This window comes from Vicugna pacos, chromosome 22, assembly GCF_048564905.1.
Source record: "Vicugna pacos chromosome 22, VicPac4, whole genome shotgun sequence".
NCBI classification, from domain to species: domain Eukaryota; kingdom Metazoa; phylum Chordata; class Mammalia; order Artiodactyla; family Camelidae; genus Vicugna; species Vicugna pacos.
Window position 1 is genome coordinate 28,090,144 of NC_133008.1, and position 24,546 is coordinate 28,114,689.

At 40.4% G+C, this 24,546-nt stretch overlaps 1 protein-coding gene across 2 annotated transcripts in view; it reads right to left on the minus strand.

Moving 5' to 3' along the window:
- Window positions 1-299: 299 nt before the first annotated feature.
- The window catches only part of LOC102528627 (adhesion G protein-coupled receptor E3-like), a 35,458-nt gene continuing 11,211 nt past the window's right edge, over window positions 300-24,546 (minus strand). The window contains exons 5-17 of one of the 2 annotated variants that reach the window (XM_031689806.2): window positions 22,400-22,461; window positions 20,885-20,965; window positions 19,521-19,698; window positions 17,624-17,743; window positions 15,830-16,023; window positions 14,398-14,562; window positions 12,201-12,395; window positions 10,476-10,711; window positions 9,701-9,767; window positions 8,620-8,711; window positions 6,200-6,380; window positions 2,122-2,217; window positions 300-972 (exon numbers count right to left, since the gene is read on the minus strand). In XM_031689806.2, the coding sequence (XP_031545666.2) occupies window positions 931-972; window positions 2,122-2,217; window positions 6,200-6,380; window positions 8,620-8,711; window positions 9,701-9,767; window positions 10,476-10,711; window positions 12,201-12,395; window positions 14,398-14,562; window positions 15,830-16,023; window positions 17,624-17,743; window positions 19,521-19,698; window positions 20,885-20,965; window positions 22,400-22,461 (1,709 nt within the window). In that variant the 3' untranslated portion in view covers window positions 300-930. The other variant, XM_072947832.1, reaches the window with a different exon arrangement.

A 24,546-nucleotide genomic window follows, 5' to 3' on the forward strand; every position in this document is an offset into this window, starting at 1 on the left:
ACTACTGAGCATTTAAAACATGGCTAGTCCAACTATGGAGAACAGTATGGAAGTTCCTTACAAAACTAAAAATAGAGTTACCAGATAATCTAGCAATCCCACTCCTGGGCACATATCTGGAGAAAACTCTACTTTGAAAATATACATGCACCGCAATGTTCACAGCAGCACTATTTACAATAGCCAGGATGCAGAAGCAACCTAAATGTCCATCAACAGATGACTGGATAAAGAAGATGTGGTGTATTTATACAATGGAGTACTACTCAGCCATAAAAAATAATGAAATAATGCCATAAGAATGTTCATAGCGACTTTATTTATGATAGAAAAAAATGGAAATAACTCAAACGGACATGAGCAGGAGAATAGATAAACAAATCACAAAATGTAATAGTGTGAAATACTACCCAGCAAATGAAAGGATCAGACTAACAATATATGCATGAAATGGATGAATTGCAAAAAAAAAAAATCATGATGAGCAAAATATGGCAGACACCAGGAGGACATAACTGTGAATTTCCATGTCTATGGACTTAAAGGATTGGCAAAACTAATCTACTGTGATAAAAATCAGAACAGTAACTGCTTCAGGGGTGGAAGACGGGATAAACGATTGAACTTTCAGGGGTGATGCAAACATTCTATATCTTGATTTGCTTGATATGATGGATAGTTATCCAAGTATATACATTTGCAAACTCATCAAAATGTATGTGTTAAGATCTATATGTTTGCGTGTAAAATACTTTAATTGAAAATGTAAGGGCTGTAAGCGAAGCAAGGCACAAAATATCATTCAACCAAAGCATACGTTCTGCCAACAATGCTCCTGGACCATGAAGCGGTCCTCATGGATGTTTGAGTAACACGACTGATTCCTTCTCCAGGATGGTTGGGATGATGACATGGAGCGGCCTGAAATTTTCAAACTGAAGTATTGCTTCTTTTCCTCCTAAAATTGGATTTCTTTTCCATCAAAGAGCCATATGTGAGTTTGTGGGAGAGACATAAAGAGAATTCATGTTGAAATATTCAGTAAAGTCATTGTTAGAAATCATTCGTTGGGAATCTCCTGGCAAAATGATGAGATTCATTTTAACGTGTGGGTCCCAGGTAATGTCTGAGGGTCTTTCTTCCAGGCTTAAGTTTGCTTTTTGTATCTCAGAAAATCAAAGATTGGAGAGTAAGGATAAGATGATGGTGTCTGGTCCTCTCATCTCACCAATAAGGAGGCTGATCTCAAAGTCGTACAAAATTCACTGCAGAAGTAGCACTGAAACCTAGGTCTCCTGCTCTGAAATCTCATCTAAACCCATCAATATAACTCTTCGTTCATTTTCCCCATCAGCATTATCAAATAAAAGAAGCGGCTTGTAACATCTTATCTCTTTCTTCATGCACTATCTTGCCTATACCAATCCTTAAATTATGCTCTTTCAAACATCAGTGTTCCACAAAGTGTAAAGACGTTTTCAACAGGGAAAAAAAAAAAAGTTTGACAAATACTTTGGGAAAGTCCAGAATCCCATGGACCCTTTGGAGGATACAAAATGTGTGCATGGTTTCGGCTCATAGGAAACCATAATAAAACACCTGTTTGGCAACCTCGTAGAACTCATGAACCAATCTCATGTAAGGAAGACTTTCATTCATGTTTCTATAACTCCAAGATTTGGACTCACATAGAACCATATTCTAGAAAAGCAAAATAATTCAGTGTGCAGACAGTATAGTACCATCCCCCCACGTAGGGGCGCTCACAGTCAGGTGGGAGATACTCAGCTGAGACAGAAATGCTAACAGGTTCCTCTACCAAGAATCACTGCGTGACTCCATCACTATCGGGGTGGCAGACCTAGCTGCAGGCAGGAGAGAGCATCTCCAACTAGGAAACAGCATGGTCGGGGGGAGGGTACAGCTCAGGGGCAGAGTGCCTGCTTAGCATGCACGAGGTCCTGGGTTCAATCCCCAGTGCCTCTACTAAAATAAACAAACAAACAAATAAATAAAAGCCTAATTACCCCCCACCACACACAAATAAACAAAAGAAATTTAGAAAAAATAAAATGAACACAAAAAAAGAAACCACACGGACGGGGAGAGGGATCGCCTTACCACGTGGGTGTGGGTGGTGGAGCTGGATAGGATGTAGCTGTCGGATTCGGGCACTTTACTCATCGTCCTAAACCACTTGACATACGCCTCTCTCACCTGAAAAAGATTGTAACTGAAAATCTTGCCTTTAAATGCTTTCCTGCTATAGGCACGAAGGCTACAAAAGGATGCTACCAAAAAATAGGGCTTTTTTTCCTCCGTTAATCTTCGCCAATGGTTCATATAGACTCTATTCAAGAGTTTTATCCAAGAGTGGGTAAGAGATATTATCTGTGCATTATTTACGCTAACGATCACACAGCACTGACGTATGACTAAGAACCTGAGCACTTTTCTGTAGCCACAGAATTGCGACCTCCTCTTAACAGAGCAACCTCAAATGACAAGATAATTTAGTAATTAAATGAAAATCAATACATTTTCAAATCTTGCTTAGTAGAAACACTGACCTGGAAGTTGAGATCCAATTGTTCTTTTTTGGTGGGGGGGAGGTGATCAGGTTCATTTATTTATTTACCTACTTCTTTTGGTGGAGGTACTGGGGACTGAACCCAGGACCTCGTGCATGCTAGGCACACACTCTACCACCGAGCTATACCCTCCTCCCTGAGATCTGATTTTTTAATCTCTTTCTTTCTGAGTCTTATTAAACTTGGTCAAATGGATAGCCATGATGGTTATTCAACCTTAATTTATGCCTCTACCTAATGACATTATGGGTTTAACTCCTTAACTCTTCAGAGGAAGAATTCTTTCTATACACAGAGCCCGGTACACAGCAGACGTCCATCGTTTAGCTGAACGGATATTGAATATGTGTGAATTGGGGTTCTTTGTAGATTTTAGTCTCTCATTGTGCAGGCGTATTCCTTCATTCAACGCACGTGCGCTAATGGATTTTGAGTATTGTGCTCAGCAGAGCTCCTGAAGGGGGTTCACAAATTAGCCACTTTGGCACATGGATAATTTTGAGCTCAAGACAACTGAGAATCAATAAATGCAAGAAGATTTCTCTGCCCTCCCCTCATTTGCCTAAAACGGGAGCATAAATTCCCCTTTGTGAAGGAGAGATATTTTCCTCCCATCCCTGTACCAGGAGGACAAAGTGACCCTGTCACTGGAGATGAGGCGCCAGCGCCAAGATGAGTAGGATGTATGGAGTCCGTGCTTGGATTTTTGGGAGCACAAATGGTAGGATGTTTCTATGGAATGATTTTCACCGAGTTTGACCAAGTTGCTTACCTGACCAGTCTTACATTTCCTTTGTAAAACGACGTTAATGTTTCCAGTCCTTTCAATTGTTAGGAGAAAGACATGCTCAGAATATTATCAGAGTATTGTTTAAAAAGGTTTTTTTGGTAAAAATATTAGCTTCAGAAAAATGAGTCTCATTTAAGGAAGACCTACTCTGTTTTCTTCATACAGGACGGAGAGTAAAAAAAAAAAAATGCAAATGGAGTCTTTAAAAAGAAAAAACTAAATGAGAAATGCAAATAAATGCAAATTTTAGGTCTTAGGCTTAAACCTTGATGTTGATAAAACATATGACAGAGGTTAGGCTCAGAGTCCTTTTCTGTCTCTGAATCCAGCAAATCACTAGAAACTCATCTGAATGGGGTTACAGATTTCAACACAAATCAATGCAGGCATATTCATTTCTGGCAGATTTCCTGCAGCCAATAGCCACCAGCCAATCTCTCAGAGCAACCCTGGTAACTTAATAGCTCTTTCTAAATGGCTGCTGAAATAACAAAATTAAAATGTCACATAAAACCATACCTAGTGCCTATTCTAGGTCTTCTTCGTGGTGTTTTGTATTAATCCATAGGGAGATATGGTGTTTGGGAAAAAGGAAACATCCTATGGATTTGTGGTACAGAGAATAACGGCCCCCACATCTAAGAGTCAATCCACACCTTAATTCACTTAACCTAGGAATATGTTGCCTTCCACGGCAACGGGTCTTGGCAGATGGGATTAAGTGAAGGCTCTTGAGATGGGGAGATTATCGTGAATTATCTGGGTGAGACAGTATAATCTCAGGGGTCCTGATTAGGGAAAGAGTGGGCAGGAGCGTCAGAGATGTAGACGGGAAGAGAGAAGCAGAGGACAGAGAGATACGATAGCCAGCTTTGAAGGAAGGGGCCATGAGCCAGGGGATGCAGGCAGCCCCTAGATACCAGAGGAGGCAAGGGAACAGCTTTTCCCTGAGAGCCTCTAGAAGAAACACAGACCTGCGACACATAGACTGCAGTCCAATGAGACTTCTGCCCTCCAGAGCTTTAAGACAATACATTTGTATTATTTAAGCCAGTTAGTATGCAGTGACTTATTATAGAAGCACTAGGAAATGAATGCAGTTATGTTCCCTGATACATATATAGAAAATACATTTGTTAGGTTTGTAGTGATATGATCTGTAACTTAAAATTTAGTAGCAATATAATCTTGTTAAGCTAGCGAGTCTAGGAGAATATGTCCTGTCTACCCAGACATTTGGAAAATCAGGAGAGAGAAGCATAGATAGTGGCAGGTTTATGTGTTTATGTGTTTGTACTCATTAGAGACAAGCCAAGAACATAACTGATGTTTGACCAAGTGCAGAAAGTTGCTGAGACCAAATTGTATGAACCCCCTCCTCTTAGTGACATGATAATGAAAAAAGACACATGCAAAATAAATCAACAGTAGAGGCAGAGGAAACCATGGTCTCTCTTGGAAGGAAGTGTGTGTAGGGAACAAAGGATGAGGTCACATGGGAAGTGACTTATCTTGTAAAGAACATGGTATAAAATAAATTCTCAAGACTTAACATCTCAAGGACAACAACAAACAACAACAAACTGAAAAAAAGTATCAATAACTTATCAAAGACAAAGAGCTTGTGTCTTTAACATGTAAAGAGCTCCTAGAAATCAAGAGGACAAAGGGCCAACACCAATAGAAAAATGATGAAGAGGAAAGAAATGACCTTTAAATATGTGAAAAGATAAACAAGATCATTCATAGTAAGAGGAATCACTGATACGTGATATAATATTTTATATGTTTCTATATAATATTTTATATTATCTCATCTGTCAGCGTACTTTTAGTTTGCATTTCTCTATTTCTCTTTGGTTGTTCAAAGCTTGGATGAAACCCTCCATTGGTGCATTTGGAGGAAAACAAGGATTTTTTTCCCCCACCTTAACAGAGGCACTGGGGATTGAACCCCAGACCTCATGCACACCAAGCACATGCTCTACCACTTACTTACACCCCCAACCCCTGAAAACAAGGATTCTTACTCATTACTGGTCAAAATGCAAAATTATACATCCCCTATGGAGCGAAACCTAGCTATATCTACCTATTTATCTGGTCCAAATGCAATGCAAAATCACTGCTTAAAAAATCTTATGTGGTCCAGCCAATGCTGGCATCTGGACCGTCACCCCACCACTCTGTCCTATGCTCACAGCACTGCCCTTCTTTGGGTTCTGGAACTCTTACAAGTTTCCACACCAGCTTTCCTTCCCTTCTTTGCCTGGCTGACTCCCACCCACCTTAAGCCCCTCGCTCTCAAGTCTAAAGAAGCCTCACTTGGTTGTCTAATGTCACCTACATTTTTCCCCATGGTGTAAATCACAGAGGGTAATTCAATGTCTGCTTATGCTCTGTCTTGTTTCTGATTTCTTCCCTCTTCAGGAAGCAGCCACTGCATCCTCTCAAAGCCAGGTTTGTAATAATCATTAAAATATAATTTGGATATTAAGAAATGGAAAACATTGTCCCCAAACCTTTGTGTTGTTACTTTCAGACCCCATATTTCTGACCCAGGGAGGATGAACGGGAAAGCTACCATCCAATCCCCAATGCCTTTTCATGTATCGGGAAACTGGAAACTTGGAAAACAGAGGTGTGAACTCCCTAGACTCAGGGGAGAGTAGGAGGAATGGGAAAAATGCGAACAGGCCATCAGTTATGTAGGCGACAGAAAGGAGGGCTCGAATGTGGGAGAGGAGGATGAGCCGTGTGAGCAACGGGAAGGGACTGTAGCGGGGACCTGGGGAGAAGACATGGCGGTTCACGTTACCTGCTGATTGAGGAGGCAGTGGACCACGAAGATGTAGACCCCCTGCAGGACGTTGATGATGGTGAAAGCGTAGGCAATGACCGACCTGAATGGTTCCTCTATAAGCTCAGTGAGAAAGAAGCCCAGACACCAGGAGCATCCCAAGAGGAAGAGCTGAGCAATGGCTTTAAACGTCAGCATCCTGGTAACACCAAGAAGGAGAGTCACCAACCTCTTCACCTTCTCCCCTGAGCAGTCTGCTGTCCTGCCTTCAGGTACCCATCTGCCTTTCCCTACAATTACTGGTGAGCTTTTCTCAAGCTGGGATGAACTTGGAGAAACTCTGGTGGTGTGTACAATATTTATTTGGCTGTCCCTTTAAATGTGAAAACTCTTGTAATAAATGATCATGTGTTTCTTCCCTGGGTCTATTCCTCTAATGTGAATGTTTGCAACTGGAATGGTGTCTAATCAGGACTTAAAAATTTGTGACAAGACACATAAAGTTTATCACAACTATATTAAAATGCAATTCAGAAGCACTAAGAACATCCACACTGTTATCCCCCCACCACCACTTCCCATCGACAGAGCTTTTTTCAACCTGCAAAACCAAAACTTTGCTCCCAGTAGACAGTAACTTTCCATTCCTCTCTCCCTCCGGCCCCTGGCAACAACAATTCTACATTCTGTGTGAATTTTCTCATTAATCTTAAGGGTTCAAATATACATTTAAAAAAATTGAAGTATAGTCAATTTACAATGTTGTGTTAGTTTCTGGGGTACAGCATAGTGATTCAGTCATAAATATATACACATATATTCCTTTTCATATTCTTTTTCATTATGGGCTATTCTAAGATACTGAATATAGTTCCCTGTGCTGTACAGTAGAAACTTGTTGGTTGTCTATTTTATATATAGTAGTTTGTATCTGCAAATCCCAAACTCCCAATTTAACCCTTCCCACCCACTTCCCCACTGGTAACCATAAGTTTGTTTTCTATGTCTGTGAGTCTGTCTCTGTTTTGTAAATAAGTTTGTTTGTGTCATTTTTCAGATTCCCCATGTAAGTGATACCATATAGTATTTTTCCTTCTCTACTGGCTTACTTCACTTAGTATGACAATCTCCAGGCCCATCCATATTGCTGCAAATGGCATTATTTTATTCTTTTTTATGGCTGTGTAGTATTCCATGGTATAAATATGCCATAACTTCTTTATCCAATCATCTGTAGATGGACGTTTAGGTTGTTTCCATGTCCTGGCTATTGCAAACAGTGCTGCTATGAATATTGGGGTGCATTTATCTTTTCGAATTAGAGTTTCCTCCAGATATATGCCCAGGAGTGGGATTGCTGGATCATGTGGCAAGTCTATCATTAGTTTTTAAAGGAATCTCCATACTGTTTTCCACAGTGGCTGCAGCAATTTACATTCCCACCAGCAGTGTAGGAGGGCTCCCTTTTGTCCACACTCTCTCCAGCATTTATTATTTGTCAAATACACATGCTTTTAGGGTTGATCCTCTTTTGATACTGGTTCCTGACATATCAGCCAACTCTCTATAAATGATTGTTTATGTGGTTGCATTTAATTGTATCTTTAAATAAGGTCTAATAACTGTTGCCTTGTTATTTAAAGCAGGGTTTAGTACATTTTTGTGTAAAGGGCCAGATAGGAAATATTTTCAGCTGTGTGAGCCACAGGGTCCCTGTCTCAACTACTCAATTCTATCATTGTAGTGGGAAAACATCCATAGATTAACTCTCCAATTCGACATTCTTATGGACACTGAAACTTGATTGGCATATAACTTTCCCATGTCACTAAATATTCTACTTTTGATTTTTACCAACCATTTGAAAGCACAGAAGTCATTCTTAGTTTAAAGGCTGTGCAAAAACAGACAGAGGGCCAGATCTGGTCCATGAACTGTAGTTTGCTAGACCTGGATTTCAAGGAATGTAGAGGAAAAAGGAAGAATCCTTATGTAGAGTGGAAATCGTCCTCTAACATAGGTTGTTGTCACCCTTAAATATATTCTACCACCATCTGTTTAGTGGGATAAATGTATTTACTTCATAGGCTTATTTTTTTTGGCTGTGTCTGTGAACATCTGTGCTTTATCTCAGTTTATTTATTTTTCTGGTAGTCAGTTACAGTGTGTCAGTTTCTGGTGTACAGCATCATGTTTCAGGCATTCATGTGCATACCTATGTTTGCTTCATAGGCTTCTAATACAGTGCCTGATGCATACAGTAGGTGTTCAGTAACACTTCCCTCCCTTCTCCTATTCCCACCTACACTCATCTCCATCCCCAGACACACACTCAGTTTCATGGATGTCTGGAAAATCCATATTGCATAGTGTCAGAAAAAAATCCTAGAGAAATGCAACACATGCTAAGCCCCTCTAACTATTGAAAACTGTCTTACCTTGTGCTTTGTATCTTGGACACATCTCTATTGAGGGAAGAAAGTCGATCTCTCAAAATCCATAGGGTTATCAAATAGAAGATTAAGTTTATCTGAAAGGAAAAAAAACACATAAAAAACAAACAGCTGTGGACAAATACCTATAGTCGGTATAGAGAGAGCTTAAGACTATGGGAAAGGTGTGAGGTTTTCAGTTAGAAGATGTTGAAACTCATTTCAGTGGCTTGTGGATATTATATGATACTGCTAAGCACTCCTGGAAGTCCACAAAAGAACTATGAGTGGATGACCAGGTGGTCCAGGGACAATGCAATGTGATGTCTCCATCAAGTCCTTTCCTTGGGCACATGGGTCACGGGCAAACATCTCCAGGATCATTTCAGATAGCCTGGAGCACGTGGCTGAACTCCAGTGAGTGGGATGTTGGTGGCAGTGATGTGTGCCTGAGGTCTACACAGTCTTCCAACTCTCTTCCCCTCCAGCAACAACCCAGGAGGCCACGTGTCAAAATAAGAGAGCCACAAAATTAAAGGGGGAGAGCGTCCTGATCCACAGTGGACTTTGCAAGAACAGACACACAAAATACTTGTGGTGTCAAGCCACTGAGAAGTCAGGTCTTATTTGTCGCTGCAGCATGTTTTAGTCTATACTGACTAATCATCAGACTTTATCCTAAAAGTAGAACAAGCACAAAGGTGGAAGGAAATTTAAGGACATGGGTGGTGTCTCCTCCAGATCATGTTAAGTTGATTATATGAACAATGATCTTTTCTCACATCAACTCATTCACTTATTCAAGAAAGATTTATTAAGTACATGAGATATGCTAGGTACTAGAGAGACAGGGCTGATTTCCTCTCTATACATCAGCATTTAAATAGGCTCAAAGATCTTTTTAAATCAACCAGTCAATATGCTCAAATGTCAGCAATTAAAAGGAAACAAATGACTGTTAAAATAGTACCTGTTTTGATCTTCAAATTAAGTTGAATACTACAAACTACACACACATACTGTATACACATTTAGTGCCCATAGCGCGTACACACACACACCACACACACACATACTACAAACCTACCAGGATGACTACCGATATGGGTCCTATGAAACTCAGGATAAATCCTTTTTGTAGGTTGATCCAGCAACTGATAAAAACCAAACAAACCATATTAGTAGCACTTAAAAGGTAATAAGATAAAATAAATGATATGTAATAGATAATATTTATAGAGCATTTGCACTGTGTCTAAGTATGATGAAGTGGATACTATCATTATCTTTATTTCACAGATAAGAAAACCCAGAAAAGAATTTAACTAACTTCCCCCAGAGTCTTCAGGCTAGTGAGTGAGGGACCTTGAAGGTGAAACCAGGCAATCAAGCCCAGAATTCATACTCTTCCAAGATTATTGTCTGTGTTCCTTTAGGCCAGTCATTCACCCTGTTTCTAAACCTCACTTAGCCTACAAAATAAATAGGAGTACTTTCCCCTGTAACTGTTTCAAGAAAGATAAGATTCCTTCCCTCCCTCCCCCCTTCCTCCCACCCTCCCTCCTTTCTTTCTTTCTTTCTTCCCTTCCTTCCTTCCTTTCTTTCTTTCTTGGAGGTGGTGGGGACTGAACCCAGGACTTCACACATGCGCTCTACCACTGAGCTATTACCCTCCTCCCTGGAGAGAGACGAGAAATGGTGTCTATGAAACACTTCACACGGGGGCTGGAAGAGTAAATGGTGAGCATGTTTATTATCAACCTGAGGCAGGATGAGCTCAACTTTCCCTTTCTGCCTCACTGTCACACGGAGGCGGCTGTGCCCATACGGTCCCATCAGCATGAGTTCAGCGTCATACTCACTGCAAAGGTGTGCCATATCCACGGGGATTGACCCCTGCAGACACAGCCACAATCACTGCTGGGATCCCGTAGCCAACAGGGTACATGAACCTCTTCTTGAATCTGCCTGCGCTGGTGTAGTTGACCACCTTGAGGTTCCTGACGGTGAGGAAGAGGTGGAGCCCTTCGAGAAACATCCAGGTGAAGGAGGCCAAGTAGAGGTAGTGCAGCACACCTGCAGTGATGGAGCACAGCACCTGGAGGGGAGGGGCGAGGAGAGGAGAGCCCCTGGAGCGTTTGATGGGCATGACCATCCCAGCTTCCGCTAGTCACTAAGGCTGCCTCTGGACACACTGAGTGGGAGGTGTTGCTAAGCCTTTGCATGTGCTTCTTTTATTTAGAGTCTGGCCCTCAGATGGATTGGAGGGAGCCCCTTGATCTTTTTCCATGCCTCAGGCAGGGTGTCATTGAGGCCACTGAAGAAACATGAAAATGAATCATGTTTCAAGTTCAGTGAGGGGGGGAGGGGAGAAAGAAAAACGCCATCATATGATATGACATCACTTATATGTGGAATCTTAAAAAATAGACACAAATGAACTGCAACATAGAAACAGACTCACAGACATAGAAAACAAACTTGTTACCAGGGGAAGAGGGGTGGGAAGGGATAAATTGGGAGTTTGAGATTTGCAGATACTAACTACTGTATACAAAATAGATAAACAAGTTTCTACTGTACAGTATAGGGAACTATATTCAATATCTTGTAGTAACGTATAATGAAAAAGAATATAAAAAGGAATATATGTCTGCACATGTGTGACTGAAACATTACGCTGTACACCAGAAACTGACCCAACACTGTAAACCGACTGTACTTCAGCTAAAAAAAAAGTGAGAGAGAAGTGAGAGAGAGAACGTGTGTAAGGCTGACTACAATGCAATTAAACATTCTGTGTGGCAACAGACTTAGCAAAAAGAAAAAAAAATGGGTTGTGGTGAAGGGCACATGGCTCTGTGAATATATTGAAAGCCGCTGATATGTACATTTTAAAAGGACAAATTAGATAGGTGTGAATTATATCTCAATATGAGGTGGGAAGCCCCATTAAAAAAGACCAGCAGGACCCCCAGGAAGGGCCACTACTCTCCTGCTGTCACCATCTGGTTTCCTGGCCCAGTGGCTCTATCTCACTTTTTGCCTCTGAAACAGCTTACTTCTAGGAAAGTGGAACTTACCCCTAAAAATCTTGGTTCCCTGAGCTAACTCCTGATTGGCCCATTTGTAGTGCTTCATTTACATGAAGCTCACTCCTGATTGGTCCATTTCCCTCACTCCTGATTGGTTACTTCCCTCACTCCTGATTGGTGCATTTCCCTCACTCCTGATTGGTCCATTTCTCTCACTCTTGATTGGTTCATTTCTACAAAGCTTGTTCCTAATTAGTCACTTTTATTATACCTTGTTTGCATATGATGTTACAAAATGTTGCAAAGTCTAGACTGGTAGCCTATAAAAACCTGTGTAAACCTGCAGACGGGGTCCAGAGCTTGGAGTGTTAACTCTTCTGGGCCTGTTGGTGTAATAAACCTCAGTTCTCCAACTCTCCGTGTGCTGCTTGGTCTCTGGCCCGGATCCAGGTTGCTGTTACAACTGAGCTGTAACACTGAGCTGTAACAGACTTTTCTGTGACACATAATGCTATTTTTTAAAGAAGAAAGAGTTTTGGCTACTTCTCCTACCTTGGGCTCCGTCTGGTCGATGCCCGTGAGGAAGAGGAGGTGGGCCAGGAAGAGACAGATGGAGAGATGCAGGTGCAGGGAGGTGCTGGTGTTCTGAATGGGCCGGCACAGGAGGAAGGTGAGGGCTGCCAGGAGGAGGCACAGCAGAGAGAGGCTGAGCCCCACGTAGGTGATCACAGTCAGCACGGGATCCTCCTGGATCCAGCAGAAGAAAAGAGATTCCAACTCAGTTTTGTTTGGGATGCTGTGGTCACTAACAACCCAGGTTAGCAATCGCATCGCCTAGTAGGAATGTCCTCCTGAGAGACCGAACACACAGACAACGGCCAGACCATAGATAAAAAGAGAACTCTGACCCACAGCCTGCAGCCACGTGCCCAGGAAACCAATCCCCTTAGCTGCAATGAACAAGCCAGCAAGCCAGCCTACTGTGTGCTGGACAGGCAGGAATCCAGGGGGCTCTCTCTAGTGACAATTCAGGACGTCCAGCAATAACTTCCAGAACAATTGGCTCTGAATGGCCAGGACTTGATTAATAACTGACAGTTCTGCTCAATTTTGTTCCCATTTTCAACTTGGACCAACCACAGAAAACCAAAAATACTTCCTTAACCAATCACATAAGATGCCCCACTTCCAGATAGCCTGCCTTCAGCTTCACCGGTCCATCAACCTCCAGTCAGGGCACACCTGAAGCTGTCTCTTCTTTCCACTATAAATTTCCCCTAGGCTTCGGCTTGCCTTTGAGTCTCTGCCAAAACACAAGTGATGGTGACAGACTTCCTTGCTATAGCAAGCTCAGAATGCAGTCTTTTTTTTTTCTCATTTGGTTCATCTTGCACATGCCCAAGACAGAATGCCAATGAGCAGAAAACATCACCAGCATTCGCTTCCTCCCTGGACATCACCCCCCCAATCCTTGCTGTCTTTGTCCTCCTTATTTTGCCTATGAATATCTTTGCAGTTGGAATCGGTACATCTGATGACATGTGCAACCTTCAGGCAGATTCATTATTTATCATCCACATAAGGAAAACCGCTGCTGAACACAAATTCCCCAGTGTGCTGATGGCTTGAAAAGATAAAAAGATAATTCAAGGCAGTGAGTACAAGGGAGAGGTGAAGACGGGAGTTTTCAGAGTAAGTTTTATTGCTGAGTGAAGGACAAGTGAGAAGGTGGCCGTCTGAAGGGCAAGGACATTAACATAGGAGTACAGATTTGCATAAGGGGCGGGGCTAGCTTTCCATTTCATTCCAATTTTTAAGCGTTTTGGATAACCTCCTTAAGGAGCTTGTGCTTCTTCAAAAATTGGAAATTTCGACCAGTTGGAAACGAAGCCTTAGTAGCACTGCACCAACTGAATAAAATTGGGAATAAAAGAAAATTTAACTCTAATTCACTCTACACATAAAAATAAATTTGAGGTGGGGGTGTGGGACATAGCTCAGTGGTGGAGTGTGTGCTTAGCATGCAAGAGGTCCCGGATTCAATCCCCAGTACCTCCATTAAAGGATAAATTCATTTTAAAAAATTAACAAAAACAAATTTCAGGTGAATGTTGAAAATAGAAAGAGAGGTTCTATGATGGTTAAGATGTAGAAAGTCACAACAGAACATGGCTCCCATTGTAACAATGAGAAAACCGACAAAATCATTAACTTTTCTCAAGCCCATCAGAAAGTTGCATCTACACAGCAAACAAGCGATATTATTCAAGATCCTCCAAGGAGAGAGGAGACAGATGAACTGTTTCACTTCCGACAGGTCACAGAGGGAAGCGGTCATTGTTCCAGGAGCGAGTGTGAAGGAATCCACCAGCATTTCACCAAATTCCAAAAGGCTGGTGGAATCACCAAATTCCATCAGTTTTGAGTGACTGGGTTCCCAGACACAATAGGTGCTGCTCTTGCTCACAAGCTCTTCCCCATGAAAGCACATGAAAAGATGCTCCACACCGTTAGTCATCAAAGAAACACAAACTCAAACCACAGAGATACCATACACACCCCTGAAAGGGCTATATTTTCTAATAAGAAAAAAGAGACAATTTTTAAAGTAAGAACAAAAAAGGAAGAAGAAAAGAGAAGGGGCTGCACAAATATCATTCTTTTTTAAGATACGGTCGCCCGTCCCACCCAGCCCAACACCATTCTGCAGGGGAGCCAATCTCAGCGTTAAGTGCATTTATACACATACCGCCAGCACCACCGAGGCCATGAGAATTGCAAAGGTGGACAGGTGGCTGCAGCTGCAAACGGTTTGAGTTCCATTGTAAAAGATGGCGTGGCATCCTTCATTAGACCAGCCCAATGAGATGTCATTCCAGTAGACACAGAGAGGCTTTTTGCTTTCCCCTGTCAACTGGAAAGAGAATTGCTTATTCATGAGACACCATCATTTAAAATCAGAAACTTCCCACAATTTGCAACAGTCAAGATGTGGAAGTAACCCAAGTGCTCATCAACAGACAATTGGCGGGGGAGAGTACAGCTCAGTGTAGAGCACATGCTTAGCATGCAGGACGTCATGGGTTCGATCCTCAGCACCTCCATTAAATAAAAATAATAACAATAAATAAACCTAATTACCCTCTCAAAAAACAAAAACATGGCTTAAGAAGAAGAAATGTGTGTGTGTGCATATATATACAACATATATATACATATATCTACAAAGGAATATTACTCAGCTATAAAATAGAATGAAATACTGCCATTTGAAACAACACAAATGGACCTAGAGAAGACTCTACTGAGAACACTATACTTAGGGGAATAAGTCAGACAGAGGAAGGCAAATATTCTATGCTATCACTTACACGTGGAATCCAAAAAAGAAATGAATGCACATACAAAACAGAAGCAAACTCATAGACTTAGAAAACAAATTTATGATTACCAAAGGGCAGAGGGAAGGGGAGGGACAAATGCGGGGTATAGGATTAACAGATACAAACTAACATATATAAAATAGATAAGAAACAAGGATTTACTGTATAGTACAGGGAACCATACCCAATATCTTGAAATAACCAATAGTGAAATATAATATGCAAAAACACAGAATCACTATGCTGCACAGCTGAAACTAACAATATTGTGAATCAACAATACAGCAATAAATTTTAAAATTTTAAAAAGTAATCAAACCCAAATCAAACCAGAAACTTCCACTCGAGGTCTTTACCGTCATGAATGATGATAATATTTTCTGACTTTTGATAGGTACTCTACTGCCAGGATGCAAATGTGTCTTTTTCCTTCACTTTCCTGGACGTTTATAGTTCAAGCGGTAGAGTGCATGCTTAGCATACACAAAGTCCTGGGTTCAATCCCCAGTACCTCCAACAAAAATAAATAAGTAAATCTAGTTACCTCCTCCCTAAAAAATACAGCTACAGGATATACAGCTTTTCAGTCTCTTGAAAGAATGGCTTCCATCACGCAAATGTTTGTGGAGTAGCCATTAACCAAGCACCGGCTGTATTTCCAGCCTCCACACGCAGTCCCTGGCAGAGCAGCTCAGGCAGAAAGCACCGACTATGAAAAACAACACTTTCCCACCCTTGGGCCTACAGGCGTGATCATAAGAAACGTCTAGGTGCACAAGGAGCTTGGTAACTGCCCACCTGTGTGTGCGGAAAAGTGAAATTCACAGGGGTGGCCAGGGAGCAGTTCTTCGGGCACCCCGTCGTGCCGCTGACCACCTTGGAATTCAGCTGAAAGTGATCCAACTTTTCATCGAGAATTAGGTTTTCCTTAGATACAAACGAGCTGTCTAAGAAGGACTCAATAGACTTGTAAGAAATAAAGGCCACGGCACCTGAAATGAAACAAGGAACCCATCAGCCTATGGAGGAAGTGTGGGACGGTCTAGCCAGAGTTAAGGGTTTATCTGGCAAGTCTCTTAGGAGTCAAACACAAAATATAGGATTCTTTTTTTTTTAAATTGAAGAATAGTCAATTACAGTGTGTCAACTTCTGGTGTACAGAATGTAGGATTCTGAATCCTACTTTAATAGACGATAAATCCGTATAAAACAGATTAGGGGAGATTCTGAAGTCTTGCCACTTCCAAGTTGCTAAGTCCCCTCTGCTCATAGCAGCACTATTTACAATAGCCAAATATAGACGCAACCCAAGGGTCCACCCACAGATGTATGGATAAAGAAGATGTGATCTCTCATATGTGGAATCTAAAAAAAAAAAAGTGATACAAATTCTATTTGCAGACTGAAACAGACTCACAGACATAAAAAATAAACTATGGTTACCGAAGGGAAAGGGGTGGGGAGGGATAAATTAGGGGTTGGAGAATAACAGACACACGTTACTGTACATAAAATAGATAAACACCAAGGACCTACCGTGCAGCACAGGGAACTGTATTCAGTTTCTTGTAATAACATGTAATGGAAAAGAATCTGAAAATAAAATCTACATGTACGTGTACGTACAACTGAAGCACTTTGCTGTACACCTGAAACTGAATCAACTCCACTTTAATAAAATTTTTAAAATCGCCCCCAAAAGATGTGATATACATATATACGTGTGTGTGTGTGTGTGTGTGTGTATGTATATATCTCCTATGTATTCTTAACGAAATACTAATCAGATCTCCAACTAGATTAATCAAACATCCACCCCAGCTGTAAAGGAAAAAATATCTTAACAAAGTGCCTCCAATACTTCCTTTCATTAGTGTAACTTTTTGCTATAAATATTCTCTTAAAAAATTCTTTTTGTAAATAGTATGCCAAAATAAATGAGACGACTTGCTGTCTGAATGTACTAAGCACTGAGTTACTTTTAAGCCACTGCAAGAAATTGATAAACTCCATTTATAAACTCCAAATATAAATTTATATGTACTTATATAGAAATATTATTCAGCCATAAAAAGAGAATGAAGTCTTGCCATTTGCAGCAGCATGGGTGGAGCTGGAGGGTATTAGGCTAAGTGAAATGAGTCAGGCAGAGGAAGAAAAACAGTGTAAAATTTCACTTATAGGCAGAATCCAAAAAGCAAAGAAATGAACAAACAAAACAAAACAGAAACACAGTTTTAGACCCAGAGAATAAACAGGTGGCTGCCAGAGGGGAAAGGGGAAGGGAGACAGACAAAATAGGTGAAGAGGATTAAGAGGTACAAACTTCCAGCTGCAAAATGTGTAAGTCCTGGGGATAAAATGTACACAAGGGGAATATAGTCAGTAAGTTGTAACAACTTTGTATGGTGACGGATCATAACTCGTCTTATTGTGGTGACCATTCATAATGTATAAAAATATCGAATCACTATGTTGTACACTTGAAATTAACAGAATATTGTATGTTAATTATAACTCAATAAAAAAACAGTGAATTTCCCTTCCCTCCAATTCTAGAGACTTCTAGAGAATGTGAGAAATTTCTGTTACCCCCCATTCCTCCTCCAGTGATGGCGGTGCAGGCAATGTCCATCGACTCCTTTTCAGTCTTTAATTTAAACATCTCATTTTCTGTTCTGCAGCCATTCTTGATGGTCAGTGTTTTGATAACTAAAAAAAAACAAAACAGAAAGAGAGTCAATGTGACTATTGGATATCTTTGTAATCAGTTATTTAAAAATATAATCTCATTGTAGATCTCATTAAAAAGTGACGAGAGTTGGAGGTTCAGCTAAAAACTGGAGCTTGGGTGATGGAATTAGAGTGGACACCTGAGAGTGCTGGCTTACTTGAGGACACAGTCTCTCATTGGAAGGAACAAATTCAATATGGTGGGGCTGGCATGACCACCTGTCATCTTTTCTAAACATGAGACTCTTGGGGAGAAGCTGGAATGCTTGTGCACTGTAGGCTGGAATGCAAAATGGTGTAGCCCCTGTGGAAGAGTATGACGGTTCCTCAAAAAGTGAAAAATAGAATTACCATATGATTCGGCAATCCCACTGCTCAATCCAAAAGGATGGAAATCAAGATATTAAAGAGATCTGTGCACGCCCACGTTCACTGCAGCATTATTCACAGCAGCCACGATATGGACACAGCCTAAACACCCCTTGACAGATGAATGGATAATGTGGCATATACATGCAGTGGAATATTATTTACCCTTAGGAAGGAAGGACATTTTGCCATATGTGACAACATGGATGAACCTGGATGGAATTACACTAAGTGAAGTAAACCAGCCACCAAAGAACAAATATTGCATGATTCCACTTATACAAGGAATCTAAAATAGTCACCAAGAAAGGGAGAGCAGAACGGTGGTTTCCAGGGGCCGGGTGGGCAGGTGCCTGGGGAGATGGGGCTCAATGTGTATGGAGTTTCAGTTACGCAGGATGAGTGAGTTCTGGAGCTGTGCTGTACGATGTTGCACCTATCATTAATACTGTACTTAAAATTCTGTTAAGAGGGTAAACCTCATGCTAGGTGTTCCTACCACTATAAAAATGCAAAAAAGAATGTAGACTAATGGAAGCAGCTTGGAGAAACATATGCTATGAGGTTATTTATGGAAATTTACAAGCACCCACAAGTAGCACCACTTACTCCGGGAACACAAATGTGTAGCAAAAAATACAAACGCACAGACTCAAGGGATGCAAAATTGCTACTACATGCCTTCGAGAAGGAAGAAAAGAGCATAGGATGGAGCGAGGGGAAAAGTATTCTGAATTATTCTATAACCTTCTACTTCGTATATAGAAAATACTGTAGTTAAATACTGCACAAGGCACAACATTCGCTCATTCTAGGGGAGATAAAATCTGTTGTTATTTCGTTCTCTGACATTCCCTGGGATATTTTTAACCTAAAAAAGCAGGATGTTGTCTTCTAATTGATGACAGCACCATATTTTTCTTTTGTGTCCATGTATTTAGCCATTCATTCGTTCACTGGAAAATTACTAAACACTTCCAGGCATCAGGCACTTTATCAGGCACTGTTTAGTCCCTCCCCCCATGGAAACACCTGTCAGCTCTAAAAGCCCAGAATGCTTTATCCCTCAATGTATCCTTGATAAAGATGTGTCCATGACAACCGTACGGTGACTCTTAGACTAAAAGGGACAGTACATACAGCCACAAAAGAGTCACTTTGAAAATAAGTTAGACTTGAATGATGTTTCAGCAGAATGAACTTCTAAGCCTTCTCCAACGCAAACATAGGATTCCAGAGAGAAACAGGATATTTTGCACCAAGTACACACACGAACAGAGAAGGCTGTTTCATGCCGGTCGTGGCTTTTGAATTTTATCTCCACCAGCATTTCCTGAACCCAAATTAAATTTAAATGCCAGCCCGAGGATGGATAACCATAGCTTACCCACGAATGGCAACGCTACCCTCTGTATCCCCTCTGTGGACTGGTTGAGGGCAGATTCGTACGCCGCCAGCTGGACTCTGTGAAGATACTGCGTCGCTAAAAGGGCAGTTTCTTTTCTGTTTCTCAAAGATGACTGGGTCATGATGTTGTTGATGTGGCCAATAGAATTAGCTATTTCCTGCCATAAAAAAATCAAATATGCAGACACGGAAAATAAACTTCTGGTTATCCAAGGGGAAAGGGGAAGGCAGGGATAAATTAGGAGTTTCGGATTAGCAGGTACAAACTGCTAGAGGTAAAGTAGATAAACAACAGGGTTCTACTGTACAGCACAGGGAACTATATTCAATAGCATTATAACTTACAATGAAAAAGAAGATTAAAAAGAATATATATGTGTATAACTGAATCACTGTGCTGTACACCAGAAATTAACACATTGTAAACCAACTATACTTCAATTAAAAAATTATGTATATAAATGTATAACTGAATCTCTCTGCTGTACTCCAGAAACTAGCACTACGTTGCAAATCAACAATACTTCAATTTTAAAAAATCATGTGTACAATGTGAAAAAAAAATAGTATGTTTTGGCTCAGTTCAGCTGACAAGTTTTATTTCAGAAGCTCACATTGAAAAAAATAGTGAGTGTGAAAAATGCCTATTCTTTTGGAAGAAATCATAGAAGGAAATAGACTACAGATCCAATTTTCCAAACCTTTTTATATACATTTAAAATTTTTAATTTTAATTTTTAATTTTTTAACTTTTAAAATTTTTAATTAAAACATTTGGGGGGCGGCGAATAGACCGTTTTTGAAAGCTTAGATAACTGCAACCTTCCTCTGGGACGACTTCCATTTCCTAAAAGCTGAAGAAGGGGATGAGGTGTAGGGGACGGCTTAGGAGCAAGGTGTGAACGTTTACACAAGGCAGGAAGGGACTCGGACCTTATACAGTCATCCCCTTCCAATGTGAAGTAACTGAGCACTTTAAATCCACCTCTCCTAGATTTTGCCTCTGTCTTGTTTCACCTTTGTGTTTCTTCTTCATTTCCCTGCGTTTGTGCTTTCTCTTTCGGCTTTCTGGTAAACCCCAGGGGACACGCTCAATCGTCATCCAATATGGAAAGACGTTTATTTTCAGAGAAGAACTAGGAAGGGAGCGCTCTATGGCCAATAGAACTGAGGTAGAAATCTACACGTGGGGATTGCACTTCTCCCACGATGGGAAGACAGAAGGGAAAAAGGACTGGTCCCACCTACCTGATCGTCAGTTCCCTCAGGGTACTGGAGGATGGAAAAGATGGAGAATTATCTAGCGTGAGATAACATTAACCAAAACTGGGAACGATTTCAAACCTGTAAAGAAATTGTAGCATTTCTATGTTCAAATACATCTTTTATCTTCATTGAACCGGAGGAAGTCGTCTGGCTGATACGCTGGTCCGTAGTGGTGTCCGAAAAGGAAAGAGTACAAACATTTCATCAGTTTTCATTAAGCTAAAAGCATCCAGAGGTTGTTCTTAAATTCATATAAGCTTTATGAAAACAGTTGGTCCTGGTGGAGAAATACTCTGGTGTACGTGTGAATGCAAGACTGCAAAATTAAAAATAACTTAAGGGAATTTAACGTGATAAGCAAAGGGTTTGAGAGTATAAACACAAGCACACAATGTAAATAGATTTCAATAAATTGTTTTAGGACAAGTGGATGTTCATTTGCAAAAGGTAAATTAGTTCAGTAACTACCTCATTATCCCCAAAAGTAATTTCTGGAAAGCTAATGTCTAAATATAATATAATCCCCGGAGGGGAGGGTATAACTCAGGGGTACAGTGCACGCTTCGCATGCACGAGGTCCTGGGTTCAATCCCTAGTACCTCTATTTAAAAATATCTATAATAAATGTATATAATAAGATATATATAATAAAATCCCAACTATCAGATTAGTCTCTGTTTTCTCACTGAGAAAATTAAAACAAATTAAAATTGGAGGAGGGGCAATTCAAATATCTCAATGGTGGGGGATGGAGGCAAAAAGATCGAATGCTTTTCATAATAATCAATATGTTAAAATTTATTTATATTTTTATAAAAAATTTTAATATGTTCATATTTCTCTACAATATTTGTATGCAAAATATAATAATTTAGAAATGTTTTTCCACTCTCAGTTTTAATAAAAACAATCTTCATAAGCACAATGATCTTTACCCTTGGCCGTGACTAGAGACACTCTATTTTCCAAAAGCACGCGGTCACCTAAACAGCCTAAAAGGCAGCATTTTTAAGTCCCATATGATGTTGACCTTGGACAATTTAGGCCAAACTACAAATAACTTTTAATGAAGCAAAGGCTTGGATTTTTAAAAATTCATCTTATGGGTGTATGTCCTGATTTCCCTAATATCTTGGTGTAACATATGTTTATTCTGTAAGTCACATTTTAAAGATTTGCTTATAATAACACACAGCAACTTGCAACAGTGAAATTACATCCACCATAAGGATGTTTGAATTGTAGGGGTGCCTGGAGTTGCCTCTTTTTAAATAATTAATCCTGTACAAAACTAGTGTTGACTCAGGACATTTTGTGGCTCCGATCTATTCTCAAATAATACTTTGTTGCTCAAAATGGAAGCAATTGATAAAGCACAAAATATGGAAGGTATATGAGAGGATGTAAAAATATTAATTATCAGGAAACTTTTTTTCCCCCAGAGATCATTTTTTCATGTGTATATGTGGGGGAAGATGCTTTGAACCCTTGTTTTGTATTTCATACTTAGAGAGTATTTTATTTGTAATTATTGTTTCCTTCCACATACTGATGGTGTGCATCATACACACATTTATAAAGATGTGAGCTTACTGGTCGGCTATAGCCTCTTGAAAATGTATCTTGGCTCAGGGTAGAGGAAGTAGAGTTGATTCCTATAAATAGAATGAGAGAACAGAAAAAAAAAAAGAGAGAGAGAGAGAGATATTTCTTCGTGGTCTGAAATTGTGACTTTACCTTAAGACATGGAAAATTCTCCCCAACTTCCCTCCCAACTTTCTTTCCAAATGGGATTCCTGCTTCTCAGTCATGCCTGTTGGTTGCCCTATGTTTGTTTAGTTTTAAAAATTAAAGTATAGTTTATTTACAATATTATATTAGTTTCAAGTGCACAATGTAGTGATTCAATATTTTTATAGATTATACTCCATTTAAAGTCATTACAAAATATCGGCTATATTCGTTGTGCTATACAATATATCCTTGTAGCTTATTTATTTTATATATAGTAGTTTGTGTCTCTTAATCTCCTACCCCTATCTTGGTCCCCTCTTCTCTCTCCCCACTTGTAAACACTAGTTTGTTCTCTATATCTGTGAGTCTGTTTCTGTTTTGTTATATACATTCATTTGTTTCATTTTTTAGATGTCACATATAAGTGCTAACAGAGCATCTGTCTTCCTCTGACTTATTTCTCTAAGCATAACATCCTCCAGGTCCATCTATGTTATTGCAAAAGGCAAAACTTTGTTATTTTTTATGGCTGACTAGTACTCCATTGTGTAAATATATCACATTTTCTTTATGCATTCATCTGTTGATGGACACTCAGGTTGCTTCCATATCTTGGCTATTGTAAATAACGCTGCTATGAACACTGAGGTGCATGTGCCTTTTTGAATTAGTGTTTTTGGTTTTTTTTTTTCCAGATATATACCCAGGAGTGTAATTTCTGGGTCATATGGTAACTCTACTTTTAGTTCTTTGAGAACCCTCCATAATGTTTTCCATGGGGCTGCACCAATTTACATTCCCACCAAGAGTATGAGGGTTCCCTTTTCTCCACATCCTTGCCAACATTTGCTATTTGTGTTCTTTTGATGATAGCCATTTTGAAAGGTGTGAGGTGATACCTCATTGTGGTTTTGGTTTGCATTTCCCTGATGATTAGTGATGTTGAGCATCTTTCCATATGCCTGTTGGCCATCTGTGTGTCCTCTTTGGAAGAACATCTACTCAGGTGTTTGGCCCATTTTTTAACTGGGTTGCTCCATCTTTGGATTTTTCAGTAGGAGTCAGGATGACAAGTTAAAATACATCATTGGCAGCCACTAGGGGGGGAGTCATTGGTGTTACTGTAACAGGAGCTGCGTGTCTGGAAGGGAGTCGTGCTGTTAGGAAGCCAACAGTGTATAGTTAACAATGTGATTTTATCAACAATAATATTATAAGAGTTCATTCATTTTATCTTCACAATGATTTTTAGAATCAGATGACAAGTTTAAAAAAATGCAATTTGTCGTATGTCCCTTCTGTTAGCTGTCTAACCTGTCTAAATTTGCAGTCAGCAAAATTTGCCTCCCTCCAAGATGTCCGAGTTCTAATTTCCAGAACCCAGGACTATAGTACCTTATGTGGCAAAAGGGACTTTTCGGAGGTGATTAGGTTGGTGTTGTGATGTGGGAAGATTATCCAGATCATCCAGACGGATCCAATATTAATACCCTGACACAAGGATGTTAAAAGTGGTAACACTTCCTGGTAGGAATCCGAGGGAGAGGTGACTAGGGAGGAATGGCCAGACGGATGCAGCACTGCTGATTCTGAAGATGAAGGAAGAGGCTGTGAGCCAAGGAATGTGGGGAATAAACAAGGAAATGGATTCTTCCCTAGAGAATCAGGGAAGGAACTCAGCCCTGTAGATATCTTGATTTTAGCTCAGTGAGACTCATTTCAGACTTCCGCGTGATTTCTTACAGTCCTTGGTAAAATAAGACGTTTCTGTTGTTTCAAGCAATGAGAGGTCTGGTAATTTGCTATGCAAGCAACAGGAAGATCATGCCTATGTACTGGGGATGAAAAACATCGCCTGCCATGTCAGTAAACAAAGGACGCTGCAGACATCAATTGTCAGCCACTACTGCCACCCCCGACCGTGAGCCGGAGGGAACTCAGGATGGTGACAAGCAGGCAGCCCGGCCTCTGCCACCATCCCCGACAGCGCACCCAGACGGAACTCA